The sequence below is a fragment of the Mesoplodon densirostris genome, chromosome 12 (assembly GCF_025265405.1).
Source record: "Mesoplodon densirostris isolate mMesDen1 chromosome 12, mMesDen1 primary haplotype, whole genome shotgun sequence".
Lineage (NCBI taxonomy): Eukaryota > Metazoa > Chordata > Mammalia > Artiodactyla > Ziphiidae > Mesoplodon > Mesoplodon densirostris.
Genome location: NC_082672.1, coordinates 19435068 through 19451837, shown reverse-complemented (window position 1 = coordinate 19451837; position 16770 = coordinate 19435068). Strand labels below are relative to the sequence as shown.

The 16770-nt window shown below is 41.3% G+C and overlaps 1 protein-coding gene across 3 annotated transcripts in view; it reads left to right on the top strand.

Annotated features, from left to right (window-relative positions):
• GRM1 (glutamate metabotropic receptor 1) overlaps positions 1 to 15395 on the top strand; it is a 358927-nt gene extending 343532 nt beyond the window's left edge. Inside the window, exon 10 of one of the 3 annotated variants that reach the window (XM_060114929.1) lies at positions 15231 to 15395. In XM_060114929.1, coding sequence (XP_059970912.1) covers positions 15231 to 15395 — 165 coding nt within the window. Of the gene's footprint in view, positions 1 to 6888; positions 6950 to 14467 lie in introns of those variants that run through there. The other 2 variants (XM_060114927.1, XM_060114930.1) reach the window with 2 other exon arrangements.
• Positions 15396 to 16770: the final 1375 nt, after the last annotated feature.

Below are 16770 nucleotides of genomic sequence, written 5' to 3'. Positions count from 1 at the left end.
CTCTCAATGCTGAGGAGATAAAGATCCACCAAGTGAGCTGTACTAGTGCACAGCCAGATGCTCTGTTAAAAGTCTTGAAGCGATATACCCTACAGTAGACTGACTCCTATACAAACTGCAAAACAACTTTGCTCAGCTCAGTTTCTGACTAGATTGAGTTGATCTTTCCCATTCTACTTAGCAGAAAAAGTGGTGAAGTAACTCTGGTAGAGACAGCCTAGAACCTCTACAGAATCTTATTTTATATATTTATAATGTCTTATCTGATATAAAATGTGTTTAGGCATGGAAGAGTTAGAACCATGTAACAACAACAACAACAACAAAAAAAAAAAAACAAGGGAAACAGACAATAGAAACAGACCCACAGGTGATACACTGATCACTGTTGCTAGATGTTAGAAAACTGAATCACCATTCTGAGCATTGACAAAGAAAAGACTCATCCATTTGGCTTGTGTTTTCTGTTTGAACTTTATCTCAGAAGAATTAAATAGCTGATAAGAATAAGTTCTTCTTTTAAAAAGAAATCTAGTCAACAAATACAGAAGGGATGATAGAATGATAACATCATTTATTAGTTTTGTAATAAAATAATTGATCTATATAATGTCATCAATTACTGCTAAAACCATGAGATGAAAGATTGATGGGGAGTTTTACAATGTGTACGTCAGGCTGACAACATCTGAACCCACTGATCAATCTTAATATGACTAATAGAAAACACAATTTATGTGCTTCTCTGTGTGGTATAACAGAAAGAAAACTCTGCCTCCAACAAACTATTCTCCCCATAAAATTAATCATGAAGCTGATCAAGACTTCAGATCTAACTATCAAATCATAGGAAACATAAGTAACAGAGAAACATGTTAAATGACACTACAGGGACTTAATCTGTAAAATCTATAATCTGGATGTTTCTTCAACAAATAAATAGCAAGCAAAAAGGAGGAGAGAACATCTACAGATTTAAAAAGACTTATAAGACTCATCAACAAAATACAATGTGCAGCTCTTATTGGGATGATGTGAAAATCAAGAGTAAAATAAATATACATGAGACAATCAGGGAAATTCAAATATCATCTATTTAATATCAAATATTTAATATCAAATATTAAGGGATCACTATTAATGTATTTTAAGTATGATAATATTTTTTCCTTTTATTATAAAAATGTGTACCTATATTGTAGAAATATATACTAAATTCTTTATGGATGGAATTACATAATGTTTTAGATTTGCTTTAAAATAAATAAATGGCAGGTATAGATGAAATAACATTCACAAAGATATTGATTATTATTGAAGCTGGATAATAGGGATAGGGGGTTTCATTTCAGCATTGTTTCCATATTTATATATTTAAAATAATTTTCATAATAGTCAGTTTTAAAGATGTCTGAAAAATGAACTGAATTGGAAAGAAGAGTAGGAATTCTCACATACCAGTGTAAATTCTGCAAGCATTTTGTAGAACAATTTGGCAATACATAAGAAAAACAAATGTGCATTTACCACAATCCATCAATTCTGCTTCTTTGTCCACCCCATAGAAAAGCTCTCTCATATGTGTGCAAAGAGACATAACCAAGCATGTTTACTTCAGTATTGCTTAAAATAGCAGTACGTAGGAAACAACCTAAATGGCCATCAGTGGGAGAATTGATTATATTATTGATAGTGTAGTATTTATTCAATTTAGTTTAAATGAATGAACTAGAGCTATATCTATTAACATAATACTATGCAAAAGGGCAAATTGCTGAATGGAAATATAGTGTGATGTTATGGATATGAAATCTAATAACATGCTAAACACTACCACATATTATTTATTAACACATATGACTACACATGTAAAAGTATTAACATATGCCAAGTGATGATATATACCAAATTTTCTCTTGTAAAGGAGAGGATTAGTATTAAGAATAATATACAGAGGGCTTCAAACATATCCCTAATGTTTTCTGAATGAAAGAAAATAAGACAAAATGTTAATATTTGACAAATCTGTGAGGTAATTGAATTGAATTTTATTAAATTGTTCTCTATAGTATCTCACTTAGAAATCTTTACAATTAAGGATTTTAAAATAGAGAAATATTTCATACTGTAGTGTGTTTATATAAAGAGCCTTACTGTACTATGTTAGATGTGCATGTATTAAAAGGAAGAGTGGAAAAATTACCATTTACAGCGGGCCTATATATACAGTCAGAGCTCCATTTTCCACTCTGATGAATGAATGTTGAGAAATTAATATTTAAACTCAGATAATAGAAAGAACGCATTTGGCTTTGGAAAGCAATCAGAGGCACAAATTATCCTATTTATTTATAACAAGAGAAAAGATAGATATCTTCTGCTAAAATGGTCTTGAGTCGTTGCCGTCAAGCTTTATGATTACTTTGGACAGCTGCCACATTATTTCCATGGTGACGATCTGGAATTGTATAGACCATTTTATCTCTGCTAAAAGTCTCACCTCCAAACCTGTCATAGACATGCAACTTCAGATACAGACAGCTAACCTGACTGTACCTAGTTTTACTGGCTCCTGACATATCCACTCAATGTCTCTAATGTTGCTGGCAAAAAAAAAAAAAAAAAATTGCAAGAGAGAAAACTATTTTCTAATTTCTTAGTTTTCTCAGAAAACTATTTTCTTAGTTTCTAGTAGAAAATACTTTTCTCCTAGAAGTTATTGAAATTCTTGAATAAGTAAGTGGTTAAAATCTATGAGTAAAATGAAGTGAAGTTGGAGATACTATGAATTAGCCTGACCTAAATACACACTGAGATTTAAAATATCAGTCTTTTGTCTGTGCCTTTGCTCCTCAAATAGAGTTGTCTTAAGCTGGGATAGCATTTTGCTATTTGGAAGCATTTTTACATGTACTATTTCAACAATCCTTCTTTATGGATGAAAAACTGAGTCTGAAAGAGGCAAATACTCAGTTGGAGAGTAGCTGGTCTCCTGAATCCCTGTCGTGTGAGCTTATTGCTACACTATAAGGAGTAAAACTTGTCTAACAACTTCTCAAGTTCACATAAAGAATCATTCTTAGCATAGAAACCAATGTAGGGGTGACTAGCTGTAAAGCAAATAACACGCAAAAGCAAAGTCATATGGCACCAAGTACACTCAAAGACAGATAGTCTCTTATACAAAGAAAGGTTATTTGGACAATGGGAATAGATGGGAGAAGGTATGCATACTCCAAGAAGGGATAAGAAAGAAAAGAAAGAAAGAAAGGGAAAGAGAGAGAGAGAGAGAGAGAGAGAGAGAGAGAGAGAGGGAGGGAGGAAAGAAGGGAGGGAGGGAGGAAGGAAGGAAGGAAGGAAGGAGGGGGAAAGAGAAGAAAGAAAAGAAAAAAAAGCTTTGTATTTTCAGAAGAAATTGAAGATGAATCTTTCTAACTAAACTTCTGGGGTTTCATTAAATCCACAGTTTCTGACAAAAGATTCAGCACAGATTTGGGACTTATATTTGACAAGCCCACATATGCTGCATTTTCCCTCCAAGCTTTTACTCTGGCTTGTGGACTCTGGGGTTGGTTGAATATATGGTTCTACAGTTGTTAAAAATACCCCAAAGTCCAGCTCCTTCTCTCAGCTTTAATGCAGTCAATAAAATGGCCACTCTGGAATCAGATTTTTCAGGTCTTACCTGTAACTGTTAATAATCCTCTTCTTTCATAAAAGTAACATCTGTATGCACAGGTCATTTGCATTTCACTTCAACACAAAGTCAGAGACTAAAGAAATGGAACCATGAAGGAGATGCTGTAACTGTTTCAACTATTTCAATCAATAGTTAACGGTGGCTTTGGGATTGCTTGGGGTTACTATGTGAAATTTGGCTGTCAATATGGTTGAAACCCCCAAAGCAACCACAGAACTGTCCATAACTGCAAGAGTATTTCCAAGTGAGCTACAGAGGTCACAGAGCTTCCTGCCCCAGTCCCCAGGAGACACAAGTGCTGAGCTGTCCCTCATGCCACACTGTGTGCACCTATGCTAATGTCAGCAGGACAAGTCTCCAAGCTGTCAGGACATTTCCCCATGGTTTTTATCATCCATCATCTATACATTCCAGCAGACAGAACCAGCTGTATCAATTGCATGGCCCAGTGCAAAATGAAAACCCATAGCCTCTAGTTGAAAACATAGAGGGAAAAATGTTAAAGGTACTAAAATATAAAGCCCTTTCCTTTCTTCTACTGTCTCTCTGTAGACCATTTTGGTTTCTTATTTGCCATGTAACGCTGTACTCCCTTGCGGGGGATATTTGACGAGGAAGAACAGACCCTGCCAGGCGCAGCAGCTAGCCACTCAGTGACTCCGCATACACGCTCAGGATGCCAGGTTCCCCTCCAGCCAGTCACTGGGTAGATGCCATGGAGAAACTGAACCAGGCATCTCCCCTTTCCAGGTGCCTCCTGCCCCAGCCCATGGTAGATCGGCAACCCTCAAGGGCATCACAACAACAGTACAGGGACTGGCAAGGTACATGCATGGAGGATGAGCGAGAGGCTCTCCCCTGCCGTGTTCCTCACCAAATGCACAGTGGACCTGCCAGTTCAGGGAAGAGTTGGCCACGGCCATCAGCTGCCTTGAGATGTTATTGGGCATGTGTACCTGATCCTGATCTGATCTTCCCACACCCGTTCCCACAGTCCCCTGGCAGGGGAGGAGGGTGGCATTGATCATTGGGCAGGGGTGGGTAGTGGGAGGCTGGATGGGCTCTGGTCCCCAAGGGGGGGTGGGGGTGGGGTGCAAGGAGCAAGAAACTGAAAACCTGTCCAGAGAGGCAGGATCATGCTTGAGGTGAGGATTTAAACCCCCAGTGCATGTTTCGTTTCCACATGGAACATCACTTACAAAACACAAATTAAGTGATAAAATGATTACGAATATCAAAAGGATAACCACAGAGCACTAAACCCTGAATACAGGGCCCTTCTGATGAGAGACCCACAGTGTGTCTGTATTGGTCACGGGGACAGGAAGCCAGCCCTGCCAGGGGCCTGACTTCCCAGCACCACTGGACCAGGCCACATACAGACATTATCTAAAGGAGAATTAATTGGAGGATTCAAGGGGATGCAGGCAGTTTAGCAAGGCAAAGCCACATGCTTTGAGTGTATTTTCTGCCTTCTTTCATGAGAAATGAAGTTGCTTTAACATTAGTTTACAGGTGAAATGCCCTTTTCTACCAGTAACTTCATTATATATTCAAACATCATATTTTTATTCCTGGGCATCTACTACTAATGTTTTCATTGTTTTCATGATCTTTGTAATTTCAGGTGGGCATATTAAATGTCATATTACTTTGCCTCATTCAGTAACAAACATCTCATTGTCTAATTTTCTTAAGTAAATTGATTACTGTAGCAGTAATAAAATTATACCAAGGTGTTTCAAGTTCTTTTCTCTGGATGAGGACTTCAGATTGTTCTGGGTAGATCATGTACTTTCAAATGGTTTATTGAATGGTCCAAACTTGATGGAAATATGCATATTGATCATTTTATTTTTTCTCCTTCACCTTCAACTGTGCTATGAAAAATCTTTTTTCTCACCTTCTGCATTCATACTAGATTCCTTGCTTTCAGGTATTAAAAAGATATTCCACTGTATTCTTGTTTCAAACCTCAAACTCACATCTCTCCTTCCCAGAACACTGTCAGGCTTCAGCCTGAAAGACTTGGACTGGGAAGGGACATGGTCTGCTCCTGAAATATCTCTGCCTCTTCCCTCTTCTGAATTTCCCTTTTTCTGCTTGCTTTGATGGGAAAAAGAGATAGGAGAGTTGACAAAGGTCTTTGACTTGCCTGGAGCTCTTGTGGTCCTCTTCTGATTAACACTGGATAATTGTCACCAGGATCTTGGGATAGGTGGCCCAAGGATGATTGACAGAACATTTGTGAGTTTCTAGAAAGCCCTATAGGGGCTTCATGACTGTGACCTTATCCACACCACTCACAGCACCTGCTGATGGTTCACCTTTAGCATCTTGTTCCTCAAATTCTCTTCTATGATTGGCTGCCCTCTTATGTGGAGAGACACCAAGATGGCTTTTTCCCACCACCTAGTAAAGTGGGAAACTCATGTGTCCTTGTGCGAAGCCCACGTATCCTCACTCCAACAGATGCTGGAAAGGCCACCTGCACATGGCCGCCCCATCATCCTGGTCAGGTCAATCAGGGCTCTTCCCCCCTTACCACGCACACACTCTGTGCTATACAAGGAGACATCCAACCAGGGAATGAGATGACATTCTCCCCTGGTGGGAGGCTTACCCAATCTCTTGACACTTCCCTTCTTCCCACCACAAGATACATTCCATCTTATGAGGGCCAAGAGATACATGTGACTTTATGCTAAGTGACAGCACTTCTTTTATGATAACATAATATAGAGTAAAATTAGCACTACAAGTCACAGTGTAAGACATAAACCCACAAGCATCCTTTAAGAGGGGTGGTGGGTGGGAAGATTTAGGTGGAGTCCGCTGCCTCCAAGAATAAAGGAGAGTGTCAAGAGTGGAGGGAAAAGAGCCAACTTGGGATAGACACATACACACAGCTGAGAAAGCATCTGCCACTTGGGAAGAGATGGTCCCACAAGGTAAAAGAAAGAATGCACTCCACTGATGTGACTTGCAGAATTGGGCCTGGCAGTAAGAAACAGCTGGGCAACACAAGGAAGATCCAGGATGTGAAGGTGCAGGTTACGTGGAGAAAGGCTCAGGAGCCAAGCTAGGCCCTACCCCAGCCCTGGCACCACCCAAGTGGTGTGATCGCCATCTCTATATACGTGTCTAACCGCTCACTCACTGGGTATCTTTTTCTTTTCCATCTTCAGGAAGAGGCAGCCAGAATTCTCGCCCACCAGACAGTGTCCGTCGGCACATGTGCAGCTTTGAAAACCCACACACTGCAGTGAATGTGTAAGAGAAGCTGCATGGAAAAAATAGTGGTTTGCCCCTTGCTTTCTCTCTCCTGGGTTTTCCTACTTTCTAACATGGAAACAGATATGGTGCATGCCATCGAGAACGAGGAACCATTTACGTGCCATGGTTTGCACGACTGCCTTAATTTGATCGTCCACCGTTCTTAAAGGGACACTGTCAAGCTGTTAGTCTTTTCGCTTTTTTATGTTTTGATGCAAGAGGCAACATTTTTTTCCCATTCTAGAGATTCACTTTTGTTTGTGACTCCCACTCACAAACTTGAAAGTGAATTTTCCCCCTTCACAAATTTGTCAGCTTCTCCTTGGCAAACAGAGCTCTTTCTTTTGTTTTCTTTCTTTGCCTTTTTTTTGCTGCTACACAAATGTTTGATATGATCCCGTCTGCATTAAGGTAAAAGCCATAATTTGAACTTATGGAAGGATTCCATAATGTCAGTTTGACGAGGTGGACACCAGCCTTTGCTGGGTGCCTCCTATGCCCTGGGGAGCACAAAACAAAAGTTCTGTGAGTCCCACAAAAAGTGAATTTTGCAAAAAACAAAACAAACAAAAAGAAAAACAACAACAAAAAAAGGAAAGTAGCTATTTTCCCAGAACTTTAGTGCTTTTATCAGATTTTCTCCATCTGATAAAACCGGTGCATGTTTGGTCCAATTTTTGACCTTTAGGTCTTGACAGTGTCTCTTTAAGTCAACAAAAGAACATAGGCCATGTTCAATTCATTGTGCACGGAGTCTGTGGTCATTTTCAGCTGTTCCTTTACAGCCCTTCAAACTCCTGGGAGAGTCAAAGGTACACATTCCTGCAGCAGGAGGGAGCTCACTGATGAGGTGTCTGTGGCTTGAATAGCTCTTCAGATGAGAAGAGCCCAACTTGTTCAAATGTTTGCTACTGAACCTGTCTGTGGTGCCTGGTGAATGGGGCCCTAGAGTCTCTTCTCTTCACTCAGTGGAGTGCATTGGGAAGTCGTGTTCTGACATTCCCTGGAAAGGCCCCAGTAGAAAGTGTGTGGTCTCAGTCAAATCGTACTGACTCTTGGAGGGAAAAATAAGTGGTGGTTAGGAGGACTCCGCACATCTAGATCAGAGCCACTCTAGTCTGCTTGGATGCATTATCTGTAATTCTCCCAAGTTAAAAAGCATTGAGTGTTTCTTGCACCAAGGGTTGAGTCTGACCAAGAACACAGGAAGGACATCCTGATTATGACAGCTGCTGGCTGCCTGTCAAAAGGGATTGATGGGACTAGTAGATGCACTTGTCGTGTCACGACAGCAGGGCCAGAGAGAGAAGAGAGTCACTTAACATTTCATGACTTAAAGGTGAGTGCCTAAAAGCAAAAACAAAGGCTGAATGTGGGTCCATCATTGGTAGGTGACAAAAAATAATGCAACAGTCAGCAAAGCTAGCAGGTTGGTTGTAAAGAACGTTTGAAATAAGATCTACTCAAGCTTTCTGGAGATAGTAAAGGATCAGGAGAAGATTGGTAGCTTCCAAGCTGTGCACCACAGACTGAGACTGACTATTTTTAACCTTGGTTGTTCCTGCGGGAAAAAAAAAAAAAAAGATATGTTCTTTTTGTGACCTTTGGTGTCCACAGCTTTTGTGAACAAGCAAGGCAAAGGGACTAGTGATAGAAATAAAGCTGCCTACTGGATCATTATGGTCTGCCTAGATCTCTCCTGCCTCTGAGGAGTAATCCCTGCAGGGCAATGCAACTGCCCTATATTTCCAGGGAAAATGTGAGGACTCCACGTATTGCTGAAGAGCGTCGAAAAACTTTCTATTAAAATTATAGGTCTGGGGGCTTCCCTGGTGGCGCAGTGGTTGAGAGTCCGCCTGCCGATGCAGGGGACGGGGGTTCGTGCCCTGATCCGGGAGGATCCCACGTGCCGCGCAGCAGCTGGGCCCGTGGTCCATGGCCGCTTAGCCTGTGTGTCCGGAGCCTGTGCTCCGCAACGGGAGAGGCCGCAACAGTGAGAGACCCGCGTACCGCAAAAAAAAAAAAAAAAAAAAAAATATATATATATATATATATATATATATATATATATATATATATATATATATATATATATATATATATATATATAGGTCTGGAAGCATGGAGCATAGAAAAAAATGATAATGCTTGACCTGAACTTTCTTCAAAAGGAGCATAATTAGGTTCATCTATACCTCCTGGAGGAATATAATTACACCTGGTATACCTCTGCTAAAACAATGCTGCTGTACAAACATGATGTCGTAAATAAACTTTGGCACCAGAATTTCTTTCCTCAGCCAGCAATCATTATTAGGTTGAGCCAAAGGCCATTCAAAATGTACTTAGAAAAAGTTTAGTAACTATCAGAATTCTACTCTTTAGTTTGAAATAGGTTTGTCAATTTTCTCAAGACAGTAGACTCTACACCTGGACACAGTTTATGGGCTCTTACATACCTTATTGATGAGGTAATTTCATATGTGGATGTCTTTTTCTTTATTAATTCATTGGAGAAAGCACAAGGCTTAATAAACGCAAACTGATTTTCCTTATGATGTCTTTTAGCCTGAATCATATAACTTTAGGATATTCAATGTGATGGATCTAAAGATTCTAAAAGGAGGACTGTATATTTAGACTTTGTGATATCGTATATTTCAGCAAGCCAAATGGTTTTCTGATTAGCTTATGATGAGGTTAGAATCAAAGAGGAGAGGGATAAAATTCACAATGCCATTTAAGATTTAATATCATCAGAAACTACCATGTTCTCATGTTATCGAAAAGCGTTTGTCTTCACCAACACATTCAGAGATTCTCTACCTTACAAGAAGTGGTGATTCAATAAGGTGAGAAATTGTAAATATGTTCAGATAAGCTTCCAAAGATATATATATATATATATATATATATATATATATATATATATATATATACACAGAATATATACTAAATATGCAGATTTTTTCTGGAAAGCTTTCAGGAAGAGAAACTGGAGTCAGTGGGCGTTCTTTGTGTTGAAGGCTAACTTGGGATTGCCTGGGAAAACAGGAGTCTGACTCAAATGGTTTCAAATAGTCCTATGCCTGATGTGCTACAAGAATCACTGTTCAAACTGCATTCTGGTACCAGCTTGCTGAAGCAGGTGGAGGTGAGATACCTGGACAGGGCAGCTCTGGCATCCCATCTGAAGTGTCTCAGGGCAACACCACCTCCTCCTTGAAAGACCAAATGTCCCAGTCGTAGCTGCAGGGCCGCAGCAGAACTGTCTGCAAGCCTGTGACTGTAGCTTGTTTACTTGGTGAGCCATTCTCTCCACACTGTGACCCAATGGCATTTCCTGTTTCCATTTTTATTTTCAAAGAAAACAAATGCTACCCTCTTCAGATTCCAAGGAGCGAGACTTCCCTCCTCTTGGGAAGGTCTTGCCTTGTCTGGGCTCTCTGGATGCCATCCTTACGTCTGTTGTGCAGCTATTAAGCCTAGTGGCAAAGACTTGCATTGGACGTAATGGAGACAGGTGTTGTGCAAGCTTCCCCCTCAGGCAGCTTGTGCAGGATGCGTCCCTCCTGAACTCAAACATCCACCCACTGTTATTCCCATTTTAGACATCTCTGGAGCAGAGGGCAGTGTACTCTGCAGATGTAACTAGTACTTACAGAAACAAATAAGACAGACAGGATCACTCTGAATGCCAAGGTAAACTAATCTGAAAAAAAAAGATACACTAATCTGTTTACCCCACCCCCTTCCAACTATTCTCTAAAGTGCTGTAAATATTGGGTTTTCTGTTTGGGGGGATTGTGATACTTATCTAACGAAAGAAAAACCAAAGCAAGATCCCAAGCCTGCTGGAGCTGGAGCTGGAGCCACTGCCTTCCTCCCACTTAGCTCTACAGGACTCTCAGCGCATATCATCCTCCATGTCTCTAGTTCCTCCTAGGCCACAGCGATTTCCTCCAATCACTTCAATATCAGTAAATATATTTAGCCACTCGAGGTATTTACTCCAAAACTACTGCATTTGATCTTCAAATATAAGATTGTTCAGTCTGATGTCTGTCTTTTGAAGTCAGAGCGAGAAAGGTCACATGCTTTGTGACAATTTTGTGGTGTTTCTAAACCAGGTTGCTTTTCCTAAGATTAGGGAACCAAGTAAAATTAAATAATAGAATGAAGATGCTGATGGCTGGAACACAACGTATTAAAGTTATCCGGGTTTAAATAAAAGTCTTATTTCATAATAATATTGCATCTTTATAACGCATTTATTCCTTTTTGCTTCCCCATATTTTATAATTTTTTCTCTTCTTAATATCACAGCAATGGGTTCTCAACCTTTTCAAATAGGATAATCATTTTCACACGAAAATGGTTATTAAACCTTCACTTGAATCTGTGATAGTAATTGTACCTTTATTAGTGGTCACTTGAACACAAAATATGAAAAAAGGCTTCTCAGAACTTAGTTACACTTGTATCTAGAAGTACCATTTATCAGAACAGCATTTTACATTTAAAAATAGCAGCCCATAATCTACAAAATATTAATATTGATTCAGCCTAAAAACAATGCTTTAATGTACATGTAGATTCATGGACCATTTAAGCTGTCTGTGAACCACAGGTTAAAAATAACTAATCTGGAAAGACCAAAGTTTATACCCGGTGATGCAGTTTCTATGAGATGGTGCCTTTCTTCCACTCTGGTTTTTAGGAAGCAATTTATTTTGTCCTTGAAAAAAAAAGGTTAATCTAATTTTCTTAATCTGATAAATTCCCTAGGGCATTATAACTGTTTCCTAATTAAACAGCACTTTACAGAAAATCTAGAGCAAGACTCTGAGGGGAAGGAAAGCTGCTGATTTTGACAGCCAGGGTGAAAATCTTCCATCACAAGAATAAAATTGCTATTGGATTAAATAGAACTAAATTGTGATCATATCTGTCTGCAAGATGATTAATAATGCCTTTTGCATGATTTAGAAAGAGGCTCATATAGGACCCCTGGACAAGGTGGAAAACTACCCATGTGAGGGAGCCAGAGAGTGAACTAAAAGTCCCAGCAATACAAGGTTACCTTTTTTGCAGGCATATATGGAGACTGGGCAATGTTTTGTTTGGATATCTAAGCCTACTGATTGAATTAGGTCAGACTAGTTCTCAAAGGAATCGGTTTTTAAAACACACACACACACCTAAATGACACAAGCAGCCTTTTAGTTTAGTGATTTTCTTAATGAGCATGGAGAGGCAAGCAACTGGAGAAGGAAAAAGTGTTTCCATTGCAATTGAAAGGGATGCAAAGCATTGCAGTTGGGAATTACACTAAAGCATATTTATGCAAGGCAAGAGGCAACTGGGCAGTCTTATACTTTCTGGAAGAGACATTTTAAATGCATAAGGAGAGAAAAAGTATGAGTAGAGTGGGAGATGGAGGAAACTGAGAAAGGTGAAAGTGGGAGGCAAGCTTGCCTAGAATTTCAAACTCAGAAGAGGAACTGTGGGTTCTGGTCTTGCCTTTGGCTGGTTGACTGCTCTTGTCAGAACACCACCGGCTCGTTCTTTAGTTTGCTCACCTCAGGAGAGAGTCAGCTATTCTAACAAGAGAGTGTAGAAGTTGAAAAGTCAGTGATTTCACATTTATAAGCAGATATACATTCTTAGAGAATATATTAAGCATACGTTTGAGTGAAATATTAATCTTGATATAGTATTTTGGAGATGAGATTTTTCTTGGACAATTAAAAATACAGCATAGATTATCAGATATATGGAGGAACTGCCTTCTTCCCAAATAATGAGAAAATTTTACCTGTTATATCTATTTGAAAACTTCTATGTCCAGAATTTTCTATAATTGATATCAGACTTTCAACACAAATCTGTATTTATTTGACTCACTTCACTTTCAGGATTATAAAATTTGAAATGTCAAAACACTACCTTCATCATAAATGTGGAACTCACATATAATTTTTGAAGTAGTCATTCTTGTATTTTCAAAATGATTAAATAAACCCTTATGTTAACTATTGATCATTTCCTACATTTTTCCAAACAAAAAAATCCGATATGAAATAGTCTATTTCACATATCCACCTAAGAAAAAAATACTCATTTTCCCTCTTCCTTTTAATGTCAAAAATGTGTCATTATTGTGCTACTTTCTCTGTTGTTTTCATGGACACAAAGAAAAAGCAAACTCCTGAAAAAAAATAAAAGAAGAAAAAAATGATTTCCCGATTTAAGTATTAACACTATTGTTATTAATAGTATGCTATGTTAAGGTACCACCATCTGCTAAAAGTTATACAGAAAATAAACTGAGTCCGAAAGTAAGACCAGAATTATTAGAACAGACAGAATAGAATTTGTAGTATATGCACCCAGTAGGTCTCATTTTTTTTTCTTCAGAGATATATTCTATTTGATTGGTTTTATGAGGATCCCATGAAAATGAAAGTTGGTAAGTGTGGAGGATTGCTGGTGCACTAAGACTTTTCTTCACCAATGCTCAATGAGGAAAAGACCCCAGAGAAGTCCGGTCTCAGTAACTTCTGCTTTGTCTGAATCTTAATTTTGTCACATTTGCATCAAACTCTGTGAGAAGACTAAAGCAGGATATGGGTATTTGTATTTTTCTGGGCCTTCCAGTTCTGTCTCTCTCAAACACACCTCATTAAATGCTGCCAGTGTGAAAATCCCAAACTAGCTGCTATGTGAATTGTGAATACTAGCTGTATGTGTCAGGAATAATACTTTGAAATAAAAAGAGAGCCAAAAGTTAGGAAACTCTTAAGTGAAGCATGGGTCTGGGTTTTTCTGTCATCTCCTTTTTTTCTCTTCTCTACAGATGCCATGTGCATAATCATGCCACCCCTGTTAACACAGGAAATACCTGCATATCAGAATGGGCAACTGAGATGATGTATTTTATAACTTCACAGGACAATGAGAGTAGCTTTATCCATGTGTTTTAATTTGTTCCAGGGACTAAGAAGAAAGGGAGGCAATAGCTATGGTCATTATGCTCTGTTGTCCATGTGTAACTAAGATTTTATTTTTAATTTGTTTCCTCCATCAGTTTTGGAATCTTTCAAAGGCTTGCACTGAGCAACAATTTTATCATTGCCTTAGAGTGTGTGGATGTGTGCGTAATAGCTGAGAAATCATAGACCTAAATGAAAAGAGCTGCTTCTACAACAAGCTGGCTCTTCTCCCCTACGACTTTTCTCAGGGTCAAAATGTCCTACCTTGTCTTGAGGTGGATGGAATCCCAGGTTGCTTCAGAGGCAACCTGTGGTCACTGCAGATTTTGGTATTGGATGTATAATAAGGAGAGAGTAGGGGTGTGGAGGACAAGCATACGTACCGTCGAGGGGGGGAGTCAAATTGCTTTGAGCTGGGCTAACAAATGTTTTATATGTATGTCACCCTGTGCGCATGATATATCTGCAAATAAACCCATCTCTATTTTATTCATAGTTTTAATGGCAAGTCTGTGTCATGGTCTGAACCAGGTGGAAGACAGGTGCCCAAGGGACAGCACATGTGGCACCGCCTCTCTGTGCACGTGAAGACCAACGAGACGGCTTGCAACCAAACAGCCGTCATCAAACCCCTCACTAAAAGTTACCAAGGCTCCGGCAAGAGCCTGACCTTTTCCGATACCAGCACCAAGACCCTTTACAGCGTGGAGGAGGAGGATGCCCGGCCGATCGGCTTCAGCCCGCCCAGCAGTCCTTCTATGGTGGTGCACCGACGCGTGCCGACCGCGGTGGTGAGCACCCCGCCTCTGCCGCCCCACCTGACTGCAGAGGAGACCCCCCTCTTCCTGGCCGACCCGGCCGTCCCCAGGGGCCTGCCCCCTCCCCTCCAGCAGCCGCCGCCGCCGCCGCCGCCGGCGCAGAAATCCCTCATGGACCAGCTGCAGGGAGTGGTCAACAATTTCAGCGCCGGAATCCCGGATTTCAACTCGGTGCTCGCAGTCCCCGGGGCTCCGGGGAACGGGGTGCGGCCCCTCTTCCCGCCCCCGGCGCCGCCGCAGCACCTGCAGATGCTGCCGCTGCAGCTGAGCACCTTCGGGGAGGAGCCCGCCTCCCCGTCGGCCGAGGACGACGACGAGGACGACAGCGAGAGGTTCCGGCTCCTGCAGGAGTACCTGTACGAGCGCGAAGGGAACACGGAGGACGACGACCTGGGGGAGGAGGGGGAGGAGCTGCGGGCGGCCAGCAAACCGACCCCGGAGGACTCGCCGGCCCTGACGCCTCCGTCCCCCTTCCGCGACTCGGCGGCCTCGGGCAGCTCGGCGCCCAGCTCCCCCGTGTCCGAGTCTGTGCTCTGCACCCCTCCCAACGCGACCTACGCCTCTGTCATCCTGAGGGACTATAAGCAAAGCTCTTCCACCCTGTAGGGAGGGGGCGTCCACAGGGAAAAGCAGGAGGGGTCAGGGAGCACCAGCACCTCCGGAGACTTGCAGAAGGCTGGGGGAGAAGCGGAGGCTGGAGGCGAAGGCAGGGGCAGGGAAGAGATCGCGGCTGCCGTCTTAGCAAGGCCAGAGCGAGAGACGCGGGACTCTGCCAGCCAAAAGCGATCCAGGCGAAGACTCTGATTCTTGAATTACTCAAAAAGCCTTCTCTGGGAAGAAAGGGAATTCTGACAAAGCACAATCCCATATAGTATGTAACTTTAATCGCAAGAATGAACAAAATCAACCAACATAATCTCTTCGGACCATTGTGCATAGATATACATGCCCACACCCTTGGCCCGTGTGGAAGGGGACAGCCCTGGAGGACCGCCCAGGTGAATCATTAGCTCGTCGTCATCGTATTCCCAGCGAGCATGGTGGAGTCAGACAGAGCAGGTGGGTGAAGGACGGGCAGGCGTAGAAACGCCTGGAGAACAATGATGGACACCAGCTCGTTTCTCTCAAGCCCTTCTCCCTACTGGGCCCACAGACCCCTGGTCTTCGGGACACTCGGGAACTGGCCCCAAAAGGGGTCTCTGCTCGCCGACTGCACCCCATCCAGTGCCAGCCTTGCTGTCACACTGGGAGAAAGGTGTGTGGATACCTTGCTGCTTTGTGATTTCCCTCTATTTAGAAAACAGGCATAAGAGCAAAATTATCACCAAAAAGCGTTTCATCAGGAGTGCCAAGGGAGGGCAGAATGAGAAGCAAGACAGCGCATAAGCTTGGGGCTTTGAACAAAATCAGTCAGCAAAAATCAGCTTCCCATACCTGATGCTCGCTTACTGGTGATTTCAGAGGAAGTCCAGACAAGAGATTGTTCTGAGAGTGGCAGAAGACTTTTTGTGGATGTACTTGTGTGCCAAGGGGGCATTCCTTTGCCCTTATGTTAAAGAGAACAAACCATGTGGCAAAATTGTTACCTTCCATTTACTGTAGCAAATAATACTTACCAGTTGAACTTCTAAGATGCAGTATGTGTATTTGGTGCCATTGTTTCTCCTGTGCTACAGAAACAAATCCATCTTTGAACTGAATGGTGTACTCATAGCAACGATTATTGGTTTAAATGACAAATAATTCTTTCTAATTGTCACCGAAGTCCCTGTAACTAGCAAGTGAATGTGTTCCTGTGTCCCTATATACCTGTGATAATGAAATTTGTGCAAAGTAATGTCAATCTAACTACAATGAGAAGATTGCCTTCCGATAGAGTGTAGATATATTTATGTGCCAAATAACGTTTTATACACCATTGCCATTGGTATTTACAGGAGCTCTTTGAAGGTTTGACTGCTTTGGTCCAATGTTTTTCATA